Source organism: Sturnira hondurensis, unplaced genomic scaffold (genome assembly GCF_014824575.4).
Source record: "Sturnira hondurensis isolate 20B ecotype Veracruz unplaced genomic scaffold, ASM1482457v3 Scaffold0000780, whole genome shotgun sequence".
Lineage (NCBI taxonomy): Eukaryota > Metazoa > Chordata > Mammalia > Chiroptera > Phyllostomidae > Sturnira > Sturnira hondurensis.
In genome coordinates, this window is record NW_028073411.1 from 14,985,575 (window position 1) to 15,001,799 (window position 16,225).

At 55.5% G+C, this 16,225-nt stretch overlaps 1 protein-coding gene across 6 annotated transcripts in view; it reads left to right on the forward strand.

Moving 5' to 3' along the window:
• Positions 1-16,225, forward strand: part of SLC2A9 (solute carrier family 2 member 9) — a 74,268-nt gene that overhangs the window by 15,541 nt on the left and 42,502 nt on the right. For 3 of the 6 annotated variants that reach the window (XM_037045899.1, XM_037045903.1, XM_037045909.1), the window contains 3 exons: positions 1,573-1,673; positions 6,054-6,148; positions 12,684-12,848. In XM_037045899.1, the coding sequence (XP_036901794.1) occupies positions 1,611-1,673; positions 6,054-6,148; positions 12,684-12,848 (323 nt within the window). In that variant the 5' untranslated portion in view covers positions 1,573-1,610. Of the gene's footprint in view, positions 1-1,572; positions 1,674-3,440; positions 3,602-6,053; positions 6,153-12,683; positions 12,849-16,225 lie in introns of those variants that run through there. The other 3 variants (XM_037045917.1, XM_037045897.1, XM_037045898.1) reach the window with 3 other exon arrangements.

A 16,225-nucleotide genomic window follows, 5' to 3' on the forward strand; every position in this document is an offset into this window, starting at 1 on the left:
GGCGGCCTGGCCCGGCCCCGCCCCGCCCCGCTCCGGCCCGACCCGGCTCCAGCGCCGCTCTCGTTTCCCGCTGCCCCTGGGACATTTGTACTAGGACGCCACACAAACACCTCGAGCTCACTTTTTAGACAGAACCCTTCATTTTCTGCCATCGCCACACCTGTAACTTTCTGGGTGTCTCCTCCCACCACCCGAGTGAGGGGTGCCAGTAATCGGACGCCAAGGGCCCTCTCTCAAGGCCTGCTATCTCAGTTACCCTCATCTGACATGAGCGAATGGTGACCAACTTCCACTGGGTGACCAGGAAGCAGAGCTCAGACACCTGCAGGGCCACCAGGAGGCGTGACTCCAGGGGGGCATTTACAGTGTCGTCTGGGCGAATGGCCCTTCCTGGAGTTATGCGGTGGCAGCTACTCACAGAACGTCAAATGGGAAGGCAGCCCCTGGATGGGGCCGGGGGTGGCCACAGATACACTCCCGCTGGCTTCCTCTGTCCCATCCCATCCCGCCTGAGCCCAGTCTGGTGCCCTCTGCCCTCCCTCCCACCCCAGCTCACCCATTCTGTTTCCTGGGCTCCTCTTGGGCCAGGCCAATACCAGACTGTGTGCACACAGGGATCAGTCAGCTGCAGTCCCAGGGTGAGGGGTGTGTCTGTCAGGGGTCTCCAGAAGAAAACCAAAGGGACCTGTATCTGCATGTGAGATACAGTGATACGTATGGGGAGAGAGACATGGAGATGGATGGACCTGGAGACAGAGAGGAGGAGAGAGAGCCGCAGAGGTAGAAAGGGAGGGACACGTACTCTGAGGGGCTGGCCTGCTTCTTGTAGGACGAGTCCTTCTTGAAGGACTATGCGGGTTTCCCCACGACCTGACATGTGCTCGGATGGAAGGTTCTGAGTGCCGTGTGCATTTTCACCCAAGGGGTGTGCCACGATTTATTTAAACTTTCCTCTCAGATATTTTTTGCCCGTCGTGAATACCATTTTTTTTAACATGAAGAAAACACTTCAATGGTCATTTCTGGCTGCAGTCTTGGTGCATATTTTTTACTGTTTTAGGATCAATTTCTAGAAATGGAGTAGTTGGCCAAAGGGCCTCCGTAGTTTTATGGCTCCAGAAACGTATTCCCAGCTCCAGGAGAACTGCACGGGCTTTCACTTCTGTCGTGCCAGGGACTCGGGGGACATTTCTGGTGGCTGCTTCCAGTTTGACGGGGGAGGTTGGCACTTTGTTTTCATGGTCACAGCTTTTGTTTTCCCATCCCAGAGACAGAAAGTCTAGGGTTCACAAGACACGCCCCCCTGTGAGAATCACCGTCTGTAGGAGAATGTTCTGGGAGGGGCCTGTACTAACTTAAAAAGCATGCAGCCAGTGAGGGAAACACATCATCCATCACACCAGGGAGAACCTGAGACCAGAGAGGAGCAGAGGGGTGCCCGGGTCTGCAGGGGAGCAGGGGTCCCCCATCGTGGGGTCATCACCAGGACCCCTTGCTGGTTCAGGGCCACCTCCCCCACGTTACCTGTTTCTGACGCCACCTAATGGTGTCTTCCTCCTTCCTCTTCCTCAGGAACAAAACAGCCCAGTCCCAGACCTGGAAAATAAACCATGGAGCTGAGTAAAGAGGACCTGGCAGATTACAAAGACAGCAACTTGGAGAAGAAGAAGTCGGTCAGTCCTGGTCTCCTTACCTTTTCCATACGAGTTTTCTGGTGACACGGGGGGGCTGTCCCTCCTTGCCCTTGCCCTCCCCCCAGGGGAGTGCAGGTTAAGGTCAGGTCAGGCCAGGAGAGCAGAGGCTGGAAGCAGGGCCCTGTGGGAAGGAACGTGTGAGTCGTCCAGTGTGTGTGATGAGGCACAGGCCACCCGTGGTTGGTGCTCCTGGTGATAAGAACACGGTCTGCTGGGGACCTTCCAGAGTTGAAGGGGAGCAGGTACCTCCCTTCCGGGGGTCCTTTCTCTAAAGGGCACGTTGATGTTGAAAGTAAGGACATCATCTTCCTTGAGGATACACTGAAACTCATCCCCCACACCACTGCAAGGCCCCATTCACCTGCCCTCTCCTCCAGGAAGTCCTCGGCACTTAGAAAGCCTCTCTCCCTCCCTGGGACTCCTTGGGCCCAACTCTCTTTAAACCAGATGCAAAACCCAGCAGCCGGCCGGCACCTCCTCTGTCCTGGACCTTTACGCGGTTCTCACTCGGCTCTCTCAGCCGCACCCCAGGAAGGCCTCACCATGCAGCAGTTCCTTCCCCACCGTGTGCATGGTGGGGCCGGGCGTGCTCACTCGTGTGTGACACAGCGCCCTCCCGGCATGTCTGCCGCGCTCCACGTCTTATTTCAATGTGTGCTTTTCGTGCGGCCTCCTAGCACGTCTGCATTCCCCACACACACCTGCCAGTCTGCTCTCTGCCTCTGGGAGCAAAAGGCCAAGGCCGCTGGTCCTGGACACAAGGTGTTTCTCTGACACTGGGGCAAATGGGCAGAAGGTGAACTAATTCTCACCCCGTCCTCCCATGCACGAGGGGTCTGATTGCTTTAATGCTTCCCTGGAGCCCGCTGGGGCCGGCACGTGGGAGGCCTTTTCTCAGTCATTGCAGAAGGGGCAGGACGGGGCAACGACCCAGTGGCAGATTGCTTTCCTCCAAGCCCACAGTCTCCCCATGTGTCTAGGACTGCAGGGCAGCCCACGTCTGTTTCCAGCGCCAGCTTCATGGTTTCCCACTGAGCCTCAGACCAGCTGTGCAGGACCCTGATCCGTGCAGCTCAGTTGGTTGGGCATCATCCTGCAAAGTGAAAGGTCACTGGTTCGATTCCCAGTCCGGGCACATGCCTGGGTTGTGGGTTCAGTCCCTGCATGGGAACCAATTGATGTTTCTCACATTGATGTTTCTCTACCTCCCTTGCCCTCTCTCTAAAAAGAAATAAATAGTTGTGTTTTTTTAAAGAGTAACTGTGTAGGACAATCAGGGCGGGATCAGCTCTCCTTTTGCTCATGTGGTAGCTCAGAGAAGCAAAGCAATTTGCCTAAGGACATAGTAAAAAAAAAAAACTGGTGATTGGCACTGTATTTGATACATGCTAATAAAAAGTATCAGAAGAGAAAAAAGGGGTGGAGTCAGGGTTGGAATTCTGTCAGGCACCTTTGCAGCCTCAGTGCCTTTTTCACGAGTTCCAACCCTTAGAGAGATGCCCCCTGGGTTTATGCTAGTCTCTCCCCTCCCTGCCTTGGCCTTGTTAAGAAGGAAAATTAAAAATCTCCAAATCACCCAGGGGTGATTCCTGAGAAGACAGTTTTCCCTGGTTGCTCCAATTGCTGTTATGACTTAGGAACAGGAGGGGAGGAAAATGTTGTCCATTTCCTGTTCAGACAAGAGAAAATTGCCACACTTCCGGTGCAGTGCCCTGCCCCCTCCTGTGGACTCTGCCTCCCCTCCCAGCTGCCCCAGATGCCCTGGGGGAGGTGCCGGGTACCACAGGGAACCGAACATGGACTCCCAGGAGCTCAGCTCAGCCCCCCTCATGCGGGGCCCTCGCCACCAGGGGCCCCCCAAGGGAGCCTGGCCCAGGAGCGGGAAGCCAGGTGGGAAGAGAAAACAGGTAAACGGAGACAGGGCCTCTGCCCACCAGCAGGGCTCAGAGTCCCTGTGTGGGTGGCAGTGGGTGCCTGTGACTGCCCTGCCCCGCAGGCCACAAGGCTTGCAGCCCAGTCCCTGTGACGTTGGCCAACTCTCCAGCCACAGTTTCCTGGGGCTGACAGTGCTTCCTGTCAGTCTGACCATGCTCATTCGTGTGACAAGGCCACGCTGGGTGGTGTTTCTTTTTCCTTCCCCCTCTCCACAGCGGGCACCCTCTGCCCCTGGGGCTGCTGGGGAGGGTGGGGGGCTCAGGTGGGCCGCACAGAGCAGGAGGGATGGTGCTGGGAGCAAGGGAGGCCCGGGGAGAGAAGTCGCCCAGCCCAGCTGGGGCAGCAGGAGAGGGACATCTGAGCTGAGACCCAGAGGATGAGTTCAAAGACAACAGGTGACAGAGAATGGTGTTTTGTCCAAAGTGTGATTCTGTTCCTCAACAAATCCCAGTAAGTTCAAGCTCCTGTTGTGCAGGAAGACACAGTTGTCCCCAGATACCCACCGGGGACTGGCCCCAGAACTCCCGAGGACACCAAGATCTCCCTTGTGTGAAATGCTGCAGTGTTTGCACATAACCTTCGCACACCCTCCCGTGCATTTCAAATCACCTCCGGTTCACTTATAACACCTAATATGGTGTGAACAGTCATTACACTGGATGGATCAGAGACTAATGACAAGGTGAAAAGTCTGTACGTGTTCAACACAGACACAACCATCGTACAGGAGGGTACGGACTGCATGTCCACAACAATGTGACTTTTCCATCTGTGATTGGTTGAATCCATGAGGCGGAACCCGTGGTACAGAGGCTGACCGTACTCATCCCCACAACTCATAAACGCCCCCGTCTTGCCCTCCATTCTGTCGTCAGCGCCTCTCCTGCTGTGGGGCTCAGAGCCTGGAAGCAGAGAGCAAAGGCAAGACCCCCACCAGTAAAGAGTAAGACCCCCACCCACTGGCCAGCCTCTGCTGCTGACACTCATGGGCACCTGACACAGGACCGGCGAGCACCCTCCCTGCTTTAGCTCCTTTCTCCGGCATACTGTCTAGGGGGTGGGTCCATATCAGGCCCACCTTACGGATGAGGCCCCCGAGTCACCGAGCAGCTCTGGGACCAGTCTAAGACCACACAGTCCAAAGTGGCAGAGCTGGGGGTCAGACACAGTAGACAGATGTAAAACAAGGAGGTGGACCTTTCAGGGAGTTATGTGGGCAGCGGGTCGTAGGCAGTCTCTAGAAGGGAGGTCCGCAGGTGGATGCCAGCCAGGCCAGGTCAGGAGAGACCAGCATGTCACTCGGGCAGCAGCCTTCTGGGTGACTGGGCTGAAGGGCGTGGGGAGAGAAACAGAGTCAACATTCTTTCTGCATGCTCCCTACACACACGCATGGAACATCCTAATCGTCCTCACCCACAACACATCGACCCTCTGCCGGCCGTGCAGCCAGCGCTGTTGTTGAGACCCCGCGGTGCAGCTGGGAAGCCGAGACGCAGGCGGGTCAGGAAACTGGCGCAGCTTCACAGCGGGGGGCGGGCCGTCTGGCATAGAGCTGGTGCCAGAGGAGGCTACCAAGGTGGTCAGAACGGGGAACTGGCCATGGGGGTCCCCCCGTCCCTTCCAAAGAGTATGTGATGACACACTTCCCTGAACTGTGGATCTCATCGGCCGTGTATCCTGCTGCACCCGCCGAGCTTCATCAGGGCTTGGCACTTAGGACATGCACACACTCAACCTTGGTGGAGGATGTGTCTGCAGAGAGAACCTGGGCCCCTCCACCTGGTGAGCGGCCCCCCTGCCCCGGGCCAGCCTAGGAGGGCAGCCCTACCTACTCCAGCTTCTGCCAGCAGGCCAGCCTCTGCCAAAGGGCCCAGATGTCTCTGCTCTCTGGTTTGGCCATGGCCGTGGCCGTGGCTGTTCTTGGATGGAGCCACAGGGCAGGACTGCAGGGATGCCACATCCTGTAACTTTCTGTCTGCAGGTCCTTGTCCCAAGGTGTTCGAACTGGCCTGTAAGACAGGCGCCTCGGCCTGGAACAGTGTGTGTGTGGGTGTGGGCACGTCAGTGAGCCTGTCAGGAGCCTCAGGGCCTGAGACCCCCGCCCAGATTCAGAGGCAGAAGGGGAGAGGCTGTGGGCACAGTGGGTGACTGTGTCGGGGCTGGAGCCGGACCACCTGGAGCAGCTCTGTGCCTCTGTCTTCTCACCTATGAGATCAGGACAGAATAGCATTGTGTGTGAATTCCACAATGTGATACCCAGAGAGCGCTTAGATCATTGCGTGGCCTGTAGCTCTTATACAGGCCAGTGGCTACTGCCAACAACTCGGCCTGGCTTTGCTTTGTGCTCCTGTGTGGTCGGAAACTGGCCACACTCAGCTGCAAGAGCTGACTGCCAGGTCTGACGTGCCATCCTCTCCTCTCCAGGGCTGGTCCTGCCCGCTTGTCATGGCCTCGCTCGTGGGCGCCTTCGGCTCCTCCTTCCTCTACGGGTACAACCTCTCCGTGGTGAATGCCCCAACTCCGGTGAGTGCCCACCGCCATGGATGTGCTGGGCAGGGGGCACCTGGTGCTGGCTGGTACCGGATTGTGCAAACCTTTGTGGGGCAGGTTCTGTGCCAGACCCTTGCTAGACCCTGGGGACGGCTGGGGGAGGGGAGGGGCAGAGAGGACACCAGTCCCCGCCTTTGCAGGGGAGGTGGAAAATACAGGAGCAGGGGGGCTCCAGGGGGTGGAAAATCAGGAGGGATCCAGGGGCAGGGGAAGTGTCAGTTCCTTGAGGCTGGAGTGTAGGAAGAGGAGGGGGCCTCCAGAGTTGCCAGGGGCGATCCCAAGGGTCTTATTCCAGGGCACAGAGCACGGAGTCTGAGGACCCACAGAGGGGCCGGAGGCAGAAACACTTTCCTGATTCGTTCTGTGTGCATGTCTTTTCACCAGAGCTAGAGGCCACTTGAGAATGTGTTGGTTAAGATCCACTGTTGGCTTTTGTTTTCTCTGGAATCATGTCACTTCCTCCAGCACCCCACCCCCACCACTGCCCTGCTGGCTTGCAGGTGAAGGTTTGGCTCTCACCTATCTCGGCTATTAGATTTAGGCACCGCCCATTCCTGGGGGTATTGGCTTCTGCCGGACCGCCTCCACCGATTTCCCGGAGGAGGTGAGGCCCAGCTGTGTTTTGAGGGTGGAGCAAAGGCACAGAGGCCTGACAGAGGAACTGGGTGCAGGGACCCTGCAGAAATGCAGGTGTGATGCAGCTGGGGCGTGGGTCACGTTTTGGAGAGCACAGGGCAGAGGCAGACGGGAGCCAGGCTGCGGATGTCTTTTTTTACTGTTAACTCTGTGCAAGTTCATTTGAAAAACCGATTCTGATGCTAAAAAGAGTTTGAAAACCAGGGGGTCGAAAGGGTGTCTCCTGATGCTCACAGCTGTCTGTGGCTTTGGTTTTGTCATTGGGGTATCATCCTGAGATGGAGATCTGATTTCTCCGTATTTGTCCTTAGAAGAGGTTGGGAGTGTACACTCTTGCTTCATCGTGTCGGTTCGGCTGGAACTCCAGCGGAGGGTGGGGAGCCTTGGCACCGGCCGCCCAAGGAGCAGACGTGAAACGTGAACCTGGAATAGAACGGCGTGGGCGGGTAAATAACGGTTTGGGCAACAACTGTGGGAACATGAGCAAGGGCCAATTCTGCCACTGTTTCAAAAGGGTTTTAAGTCTACGGAAACTTTATTTGCTGGAGCAGGTTTTGGTTCGCAGCCAAACTGAACAGAAAGTACAGATTTCCTGTGTATTGTCCCCTGTGGCATCCGCACACACAGCCTCCTCTGTCCACATCCCCCGAGGGGGCTGTGCATTTGTTATAATCAATGAACTCATCTTGATACATCCAAGCTCATCCAAGTTCATTGTTTACGTCAACGTTCCCCCGCAGCCAGCCCAGGGCCACCGTGCAGGCTGGCCTTTCAGAGGACAGCAGCCCTGGGCCTGCTGTGTCCACTGCTCTGCACAGGAGGCCTTCACTCTGCTATGCAGGTGACATTAGGTGGCAGTGCTGGGCTTAGGGAATTTTGTCCTTGTGTTGTCCTGCCCTCAGAGAGCCTGGTCTGGCGGCGGGCACTTCCGTAAGGGCGTCCATACTGTTCCACTCCGGGGCGGTCGGAGGTGTGGCCCGTCTTCACCGATCCCTCAGGCCCTGTGCTGGGTGACACGGTGGGGCTGTGCGCTCCGGCCCCTCCACGGACATGCTCTGTTTCTGTGCATTTGTACAGCACTCCTGAGGGGGTTGTAGACGGACAGAGTCCTGGCAGGCTCTGTGTGAATCAGTGGACACAGGAAGACCAGAAAGCAGGCCCCACGGTCATCTACGTCCCACTGTCTGGCGCTTTGCTGTCATCCTTTGGAAGTGCTCTGAGCAGCTCTGCCTGATTGCAGACTGAAGTCCAGCGTGTGGCCGGGAGCCTGGCCTCTGAGTCACTGGCTGGGAGGCCGTGGTAAATCATTTGTGGAAACATAGGCCTGAGAAAGGAACAGGTCTGGGACCCTTGTTTTACAGACATAGTGACATCAATGCTGCCACGAGCCGCCCCGACTTCCGAGTCTCATTGTGAGCTTCGTGTGGACCCACACTGAGCTCTGCTTATCCCCATGTGAAATCCTTGTGGGCTCTCTTTAAGGAGGGAAAGGATTTCACGCACGAGGAACCTGAGGCCCAAGGAGGCTGAGTGGCACACTCAAGGTCACCCAGGGAGGAGCGTTGAACATAGTGGACTCCCAGGGCCCTGCCCCACAGAGAGCCCGTCCTCAGAGGCGGAGAGACTTGCTGGAGGTCACAGACTCTGGGCATGAGCAAGCCTTGAACCCAGGACTCTTGGCTCTTAGCTCAGCTTCTTGTCCTTTCACCATGTAGCCTCTTCTTCATTGCTTTGCAATTTGAGCTCCAGTCAGTACTTATGAAAATATAAATATTCCTTGGTGAATTCATTCAAAGATTCCATCCACCTCGTCCTATCTGACCAATCACAAGAGTCTCCCGACTGGTCCAGAGGCCCCCAGTCTGAACTTCCTTGTGCAGCCTCCACACGGCACCTACAATGATCCAACCCGCACATTGGATCCCTGGATTCTGAGCACAGATCCGCCAATCACTCCCCAGCTCCCCCAGGTTAAGCGCAGGGCCGCTGGGGCTGGCCATTCAGCCCCGTTCCGACCAGCCCCTGCCTCGCTTTCCAGCCTTGCTCTCACCCACCGCTGGGCCAGCCTCCAACCCCACTGCATCATCTGTGGTTCCTCCACGTAGGCACGTGGCTTCCAGCTCTGAGCCTTTGAGAGCTCTGACCGCTCTCGTCTGCCCTGGGCTCACCCCAGGTCCACCCCGCCTGCCCATCTGGCTTCCCTGACCTGGGTTCCATGCTGGGTTTCCACAGCCTTCCTCCGCACCTTCCACCCAGTGTTCTCGTTGAATGTTTGTCCTGCTGTGGTCTCCACTAGGTCCCAAGCTCCTTGAGAACAGGGGCTGCAGAGCTTGTGTCTGGAGACCTGCTGGGAACCTGGGCCCCGGAGGGAAGGAAGCAGGTATGCAGAGCTGCTAGAAAGACCCGGGCATGGGCCTCCTGGAGGTCAAGTCCAGGGAAGTCAGCCATGGAATCCATGAATGAGGTGGCCCAGGGGAGGAATTCGTGAATGAGGTGACCTTAGCGGTTAGCTAGGCCAGCAGGCCTTCCACGGATATCGTTTCATTCACCATCCTTTCGTTACACTATTGATGAGATGCTGTAGGAACTTGACTTCTTTTTATCCATGAGACTGAGGTCAACTGGTTTTGTTGGATGTGATTTTGCTGTAAGTCATAGACACTATTGATGATGCTAAGAGAGGACTTAGTGTATAAATAAGATGTATGGGTTACCTATTTTTGTTATTATACAGTGAGTAACTCGAAGCAGAGATTCGATTAAAGCACAAACACTTATTTAAGCAGCTGTTATGAGCCATGCACTACGAGTTGGTGTCCACAGGTGTTAGGTACACAAATCTCAAACTTGGTGGATGTTTGTGCAAACAGCAGAACAGACTTTTCATCTCCCGGCTCCCGAGGCCACGTAAGCCTCCAAGCTGCCTTTCACTGTGGCCTCGGCTGGACTCGTACCCGTGAAGACAGACATTTAATCGCCAAAGGCATCCCTTAGAAACCAGCTTTCAGGGAGCCTTGGAGAAAGGTGCTCCCCAGGCCTGCCTGTCTCCCAGACGGTCCTGCTCTCTGCAGACACGCCCCTCAGCAACACCGAGCAGTGAACCGTAGAAAGTAGCCCCCTTTCCCTCCAGCCTCCTGAGTGCATGGAAAGAGAAAGAGAGAACTTCCTTCCAAACAGCATCCTCTTAGTTTCGGCACATGAACTCCAGGAAACTGGTCACGGCTGCCTGTGTGTAACGAGAGCCTCCAGGATGGGGATCCGCAAGGCAGCTGCACTTCCTTGAATCCATGCAGGATGGCTTTAGGGGCCAAGGTCACATCCAAGAACCACCTTCTATGCATTGGGGTCCTCTGTTTATCGGACAGCGAGAAGGAGGGGTACCTATGAAGTCCTGGGTACTCCTTCCAGCTTCTCCGAGGGGGTTGTAGAGGGACGGAGTCCTGGCAGGCTCTGTGTGAATCAGTGGAAACAGGAAGATCAGAGAGCAGGCCCCACCATCATCTACGTTAAGGGGCTCGGCCCCATAAACACTTGCTGTTGCCCCCGGGGCCTCCTGTATGCCTGCCTTCCGGGGACCCCTGCATCCCTTCATCTTGGAAACTATCACAGTCTCTCCGGCTCTACTCTGGGCTCCTGGAAGGTTGTGGCTGCCGCACTCACCAAGGCCACAGAATGTCTAGCCCTCAGCCAGGGCTTCACTGAGGCTACTGTTGAATCTATGAGTGCACATCGGACTTAGTGCTTCCCTCCCACACCTCCACTGTGCAACGAAGAGGCCACCAGTGGTTGGGTGTGTTTGGGCTCTGAGGTCAGGCTGATGTCGCACAATCCTCCTCCACCACCTCAGCCGTGTGGCTGAGCGAGTGGCAAAGCCCTCGCTTCTCTCCTCTGAAAATGAAGGTTTCTACCACTAGGGTTGTCGTGGGGATCCAATGGGAGAGTGTACATGTTCTGGCAGAGTCTCCGCAGGTGTAAGTGACAACAACCATTTCGTCTGATTGAAGCGAAAAAAAGAGGTGCTGTAAAGGTAATGAGCAGCTCCCAGGGTCCGTGGGAGGGCTGGCCAGCCAGGCCTGGGAGCTCTGCAGCGTGGGATGACACCCCAAAGCACACCGGAGCTGGCTCTGGGGTCCCCTGCAGCCACCTCTGCCACCTACTGCCCCTGGAATAGCACCTCAGCTCCCATGGGGCCCCTGCCACCACCCCAAAGCCACTTGCCAGAGAGATTCCTCTGCTGCTGGACCATTCCTGGCCCCATTCCTTAGCTTCAGGAGCCTCTTGCAAAGTCCAGGCCTCTGATTGGCTGAGCTCTAGTCACATGTCTACTCCCTAGCTACAAGTGATGCTGGGAGGGCAGGTGTCTGACATTTCCAACCTCCGCAGTGATGAGTGGGCCCCGTTTCCCACTGGGCTTGTAAGGCAGGAATGACTCCTGAATGGGACAGGGGCTTCTGACGCCGGGCAGCCTAAAGGTGACAGATGCCACTGAAGAACATGAAAACCAAAGGTCAGTGTTAATGCCAGCCACTGACAGAGCAGCTCAGTGAGGGGGCAGTCGGCAGTCATGGCAGCCCCCGTGGCTGTGTGCAGCACTGCCTCGGGCTTTTGCGCTGATGAATCCCAGGCCAGGCAGCAAAGAGGTTTTTAGAGGAATTTTCTAGAGATGGATTTTACAGGTTGGACAATAGAGTAGGGGCACCATCAAACTGGTTTCCAGGGCGGCTGGACAAACTGAAGTCCCACTGCCAGTGCAGGAGGACACATGCTGCTGGCGGGTCCCCAGATGCCTCGCCAGATGCGCAGCTTCTCGGGCTGCTGGGGCTGGGGGAACCCTCCCCCAGCACTAGGCTCCTGTCTGGGCCCCACAACGGCTGTGAGACGTCAGTGTGGTTGCTCCAGTGTTGCGGATAAGGAGACCAGGATCCCTCAGGTTTAAATGACGAGCAAATCATGACGCTGGGACTCATGCCCAGGTCTTTGCAACCTGAACCTACAGTTTTCCACAGTGTCGTATGCTGGCTCTGGAGAGCTTTGTGGGCCCATGCTGGGTAGCAGTGGGTGACTATGGGCGTCTTGGGGATAGAGCCCTTAGGGGAGCATCATGACCTCAGCCTTTGGTTCACATCCCAGTCACCCGGTCCCCTTCCCAAACGCACTGCTCTGAACTGATAGAGATGAGGGTCTGACGGGTGTGAAGGGGTATCTCACTGTGGTTTTATTTGCATTGCCCTGTTGACTCATGAATGATGTTGGGCATCACGTCATTAGTTCACTTGTCACTTGGATTTTCTCTGGAGTCTGAGTCTTTTGCTCACTTTAAATTGGGTCCTGTGTCTTCTTTTTGGCTCATGTGAGTTCTTTATAGATTGTGAATGCCAGTCCTTTGTAATATATGTGTTGCAAATACGTTATCTCAGTCTTTAGTTTTGATGAAATGCAGATGGCCACTTTGCTTTTCTCTTACGCTTAGTGTTTTCTGATCTTGTGTCCGGGCCTGCCGCCGGGAGGCACAGGCGTCCTCTCGTGTTAGGTGTGCGCATCTCTAATGCCCTCCCCAGGACTTTCTCCTGGGCACCAACGTTGGAGAAGCCCGGGCATTGTGGGCACTCTTGGTTTGGAGTCAGATCTGAGTCCGTATCCCAGGTTTGCCACTTACTAAGCAAGTCACTTTGTCTCTTGGAGCCTCAGTTTCTCTATCTGCAAAATGAGGTGAAAAAAATAGGGCCCATCCACAAACTCAGTTAGGAGCAGACGATGAAATACAGCTCGAATGGAACTTAGCGAGGTCCGAGCAGGGAGAACACGTCCTGCCCCTGCTGTTTTGTTCCCAGACCAGCCGGCGGCAATAACCCGGTTTACTGTCTGTTTGCAGCACATCAAGGCCTTTTACAACGAGACATGGGAAAGAAGGCATGGACAGCCGATAGACCCGGACACTTTGACTCTGCTCTGGTCGATGACCGTGTCCATATTCGCCATCGGCGGACTCGTGGGGACGTTAATGGTGAAGCTGATTGGAAAGTTTCTGGGGAGGTCAGTGGGTCTGTCTCTGTTTGCAGATGCTCTCTGTAGTGTTCGCGATATGTCTGGTTATAGTCAGGATCCCAGCAGACAGCAAAATGCTACTTAGTTCACCTGGAGAGATTTGATACTTGATCTTAGCCAAAAGGCTGGGAAGTGGTCAATGGGAGATGGGTCTGAGGCCTGAGAGGGCCAGCAAGGTGGCCCGGGTTCCACAGACGTAGCCGGCCTGCAGCTCAGGTCTGGGTCTGCGTGGCCACAAGCCCACGCTCCTGCCACCACATGGTGCCGACTGCGGTGCTTCTGGAGACCTCATTATCGGTCCCGGCTGGGGGCCGTTGGGGAGGAGGAACAGGCTGGGCTTGACATGCATGGCTGGGGTCAGGGCCAATGGAAGGGGCTGGGAGAGAGGTTCAGCTGGAGCTGGGCACCCTGGGAGCCAGGCAGATGTGGTCACAGGTAGGTCTGCCAGGTGACCAATCCAGGTAGGGCATGTTAAACTCACCTGTGCTTTAGGAGAGGGATGAGGACAGGGAAGCACAGGGACTAGGGACCATCTCTGGATATGAGCCATCCCATTATCAGGTCTCCTGGACTCTCCAGCTTGGGGAATTTTGGCCTTAGAGAATTGCTTTTGAGTCCCAGTCCCTCATGTGGGGCCATTTGTCCTCTGTTTACATGGCTTTAGTAAGAGAGAGGATGATGACTATGTGGGTACATAGATGCTGGCTACAGGCTCAGGCTTGAGTCTCTATACTTGCAACTTATGGACCAAGGATGCATGTCTCAAAGTCTCCGGGCTTCCCCTGGCTCACAGGAAAATGAAGACTGAGTCACAGGATTACCGTGTGTATGTAAAGGGTTCGTCTCAGGGACTGATGCAGAGTCAGTGTCCAGTTCAAGTTCACTGTCATCCCAATGCCATCATCACCAGCTCTGCCCTAGGACGTCCTGCCAGCAGTTGGCAGAGCCAATGTGCATACTCATTAAATGCCACCGAGAGGAGCCTCCTTACCTGGCACTAGATCAGTTCTTCTCTCTGGAGAAGAGCACAGAAACCAGGGAAGAGACGTGGGGGAACTCCCACGGGCTTGGGCATCAGACACAGGCCCGCATCTTGGGCAGCCCATCTGCCCATGCTCATCCACTCAGCAAGCCTTTCTGAGTGCCCTCGGGGAGCCGGGCACTGGGCTTGGCCCGTGGGCGGCGGAGACCAAGGCCTGCTGCCAGGGAGGCAGGCCCTGGACAGTTCATTATGAAAATCGTGCTGACGTGTCCCCTGTCGCTCAGAAGGCTGTCTGAATGCCTGTGACAGGAACCCAGATCAGACTGCTTCAGGCCCGAAATTCAAATTGGCTCCCATAACTGGGCTATACCTCTGTCGAGTCCAGCGACTCATAGGATGTCGTAAGAAACACTATTTTCTCTTTCTCCAGGCTCCGCCTTGCTCTGTGTTGGCTTCACACACAGCAGCAGTCTTTCCCCACGTCAGCGCGAAGTGTGCCCATCTGCTCAGGCAGACACTGTTCCCACTGGCACTGCACACACATCTGTGGGATCTCAGCGACCTGAGTGAGGTTGCATGCCCTCAGGGACCCTCCACCAGGGGCAGCATTGCCCCATCAGGGGACATTTGACAATGTTTGGAGACATTTGTGGTTGTCACAGCTAAAGGGCACTACTAGTTAGGAGAGGCCAGGGACACCATTAATGCACAGGACATCGCAAAGAAGTTCCAGCTCCAAATGTTACCAGCTCCAAGGCTGTATTCCTGGCAAATGACATTTCCAATGTACTTTAAGATTACCATGTCACATGCTCATCCCTGGAGCTGCCACTGGGAGTAGATGACCACCACAGGCCCCCACACTGAGAGTGAGGGCAGGAAGGGTCCTTGGAGGCACTTTGAGGGACTCCCACCGGAAGAAGACGGATGGATAGTCAACAAACACCGACAACCAGCCAGCCCCCTGTGTATCACGCCAGGCAAAGAGCAGGTTCTCAAACGTATCATTTTTCTCCTCCTCTTTTTCTACTTCAATATTTTAAAGCATGTCTTTATTTTATAGTGGTAGGAAAGAATGTTAGCTCCCTAGATGCCGGCCGGAGAAGCCTGCATTGCACGTCTAAGCCTGTGGCAGTTGGCTTGCGTTGCCGTAACAAGCTGCCACAGACTGCATCCTCCACTCTTCGGGGGGTTAGGAAGAGGGTAAATATCAGCCGAAAGATCGGCACAGACCCACCACTGGGTGTGACCTGGAAAGCAAGAGAAAGAAGGAGGCAGCCATCCACTGTACCCAATGCTGCCGAGAAAAGCAGGCGAGACCTGAGCTCCAGTGGTGGCTTCAGCATCACAGAGGTTGCTGGGTGCCAGGACAGCAGTCGTGTCAAGGGCACCACAGAGGGACAAGCGTCGGAGTGGGTGTGAGAGAGAAGGAGAGATGAAGAAGTGGAGACAATCAGTGAGATGCTCTATTTGAGGAGTTCCACGTCGGGGAGCAGAGAGGATGGTCGATGGAGGGAGCTGGAGGCCCGGGAGCACGGTTCTTGTGCTTTCTCTCAAGATAGGAGCTACGGCAGCACGTGAATGAGATGTTCCAGTAGAGAGAGAAAAACAGATAGTTAGGACTGAGAGGTGAAACTCGGTGAAGCAATATCCCCAGTGGCTGACAGCAGGTGGGCGGCGAGTAAGACCCTGGAAGGCTTGCCCTTGGAGAGGAGTGGGGAGGGCCCACGCTCGGGTCAAGGGCAGCAGAGTGTCTGGGCACAGAGGCGGGGGGGCCCGTGCGTGTGGAGGGAACATGGGAAGGGCCTCTCGGATTGCTTCCACGCCCAGTGGGATAGGAAGTGGGAATAGAAAGTAGGAGGAGATCTACCTCCTAAAAGCAATAACGAAGTCCTTTTCAATCTTGAGCTTCTTACAATTTATAAAACAATTTAATATCTGTTAACTTATAGAGTCTTTGGGAGAAAAATGCCCTGCGAGAGGCTGAGCTGCTTCCCCAGCTCCTTGACTCACTAGTCGTGTGATCGCAAACAAGTTTCTAGTTTGTGCCCTGGTTAACTTCTCTGTAGAGTAAGAATAAGACTATTACCTACCTGATGGGGTCACTCCGAGCCATGGTGGAGGTACTCATGTAAAGAGTATATAAGGAGGTCAGTCACAGAGCCAGAGTCTCATACCTGTGAGCTACTGTGATCATTTTGCAAAGTCACCCAGGTCCTAAAAAGAGGGAGCTGGTGTGGGAACAAGGTCCCGGACCTCCGCTCAAGTCATGCTTCCAAACCTGAAGTCTCAGGGACGTGTTCATGAAACAGCGGTGACAGTCCTGTGCAGAGCAGTCCATGGTCATGGCGATCACCCCCCATGGTGGACCCAGAGGGAGCAA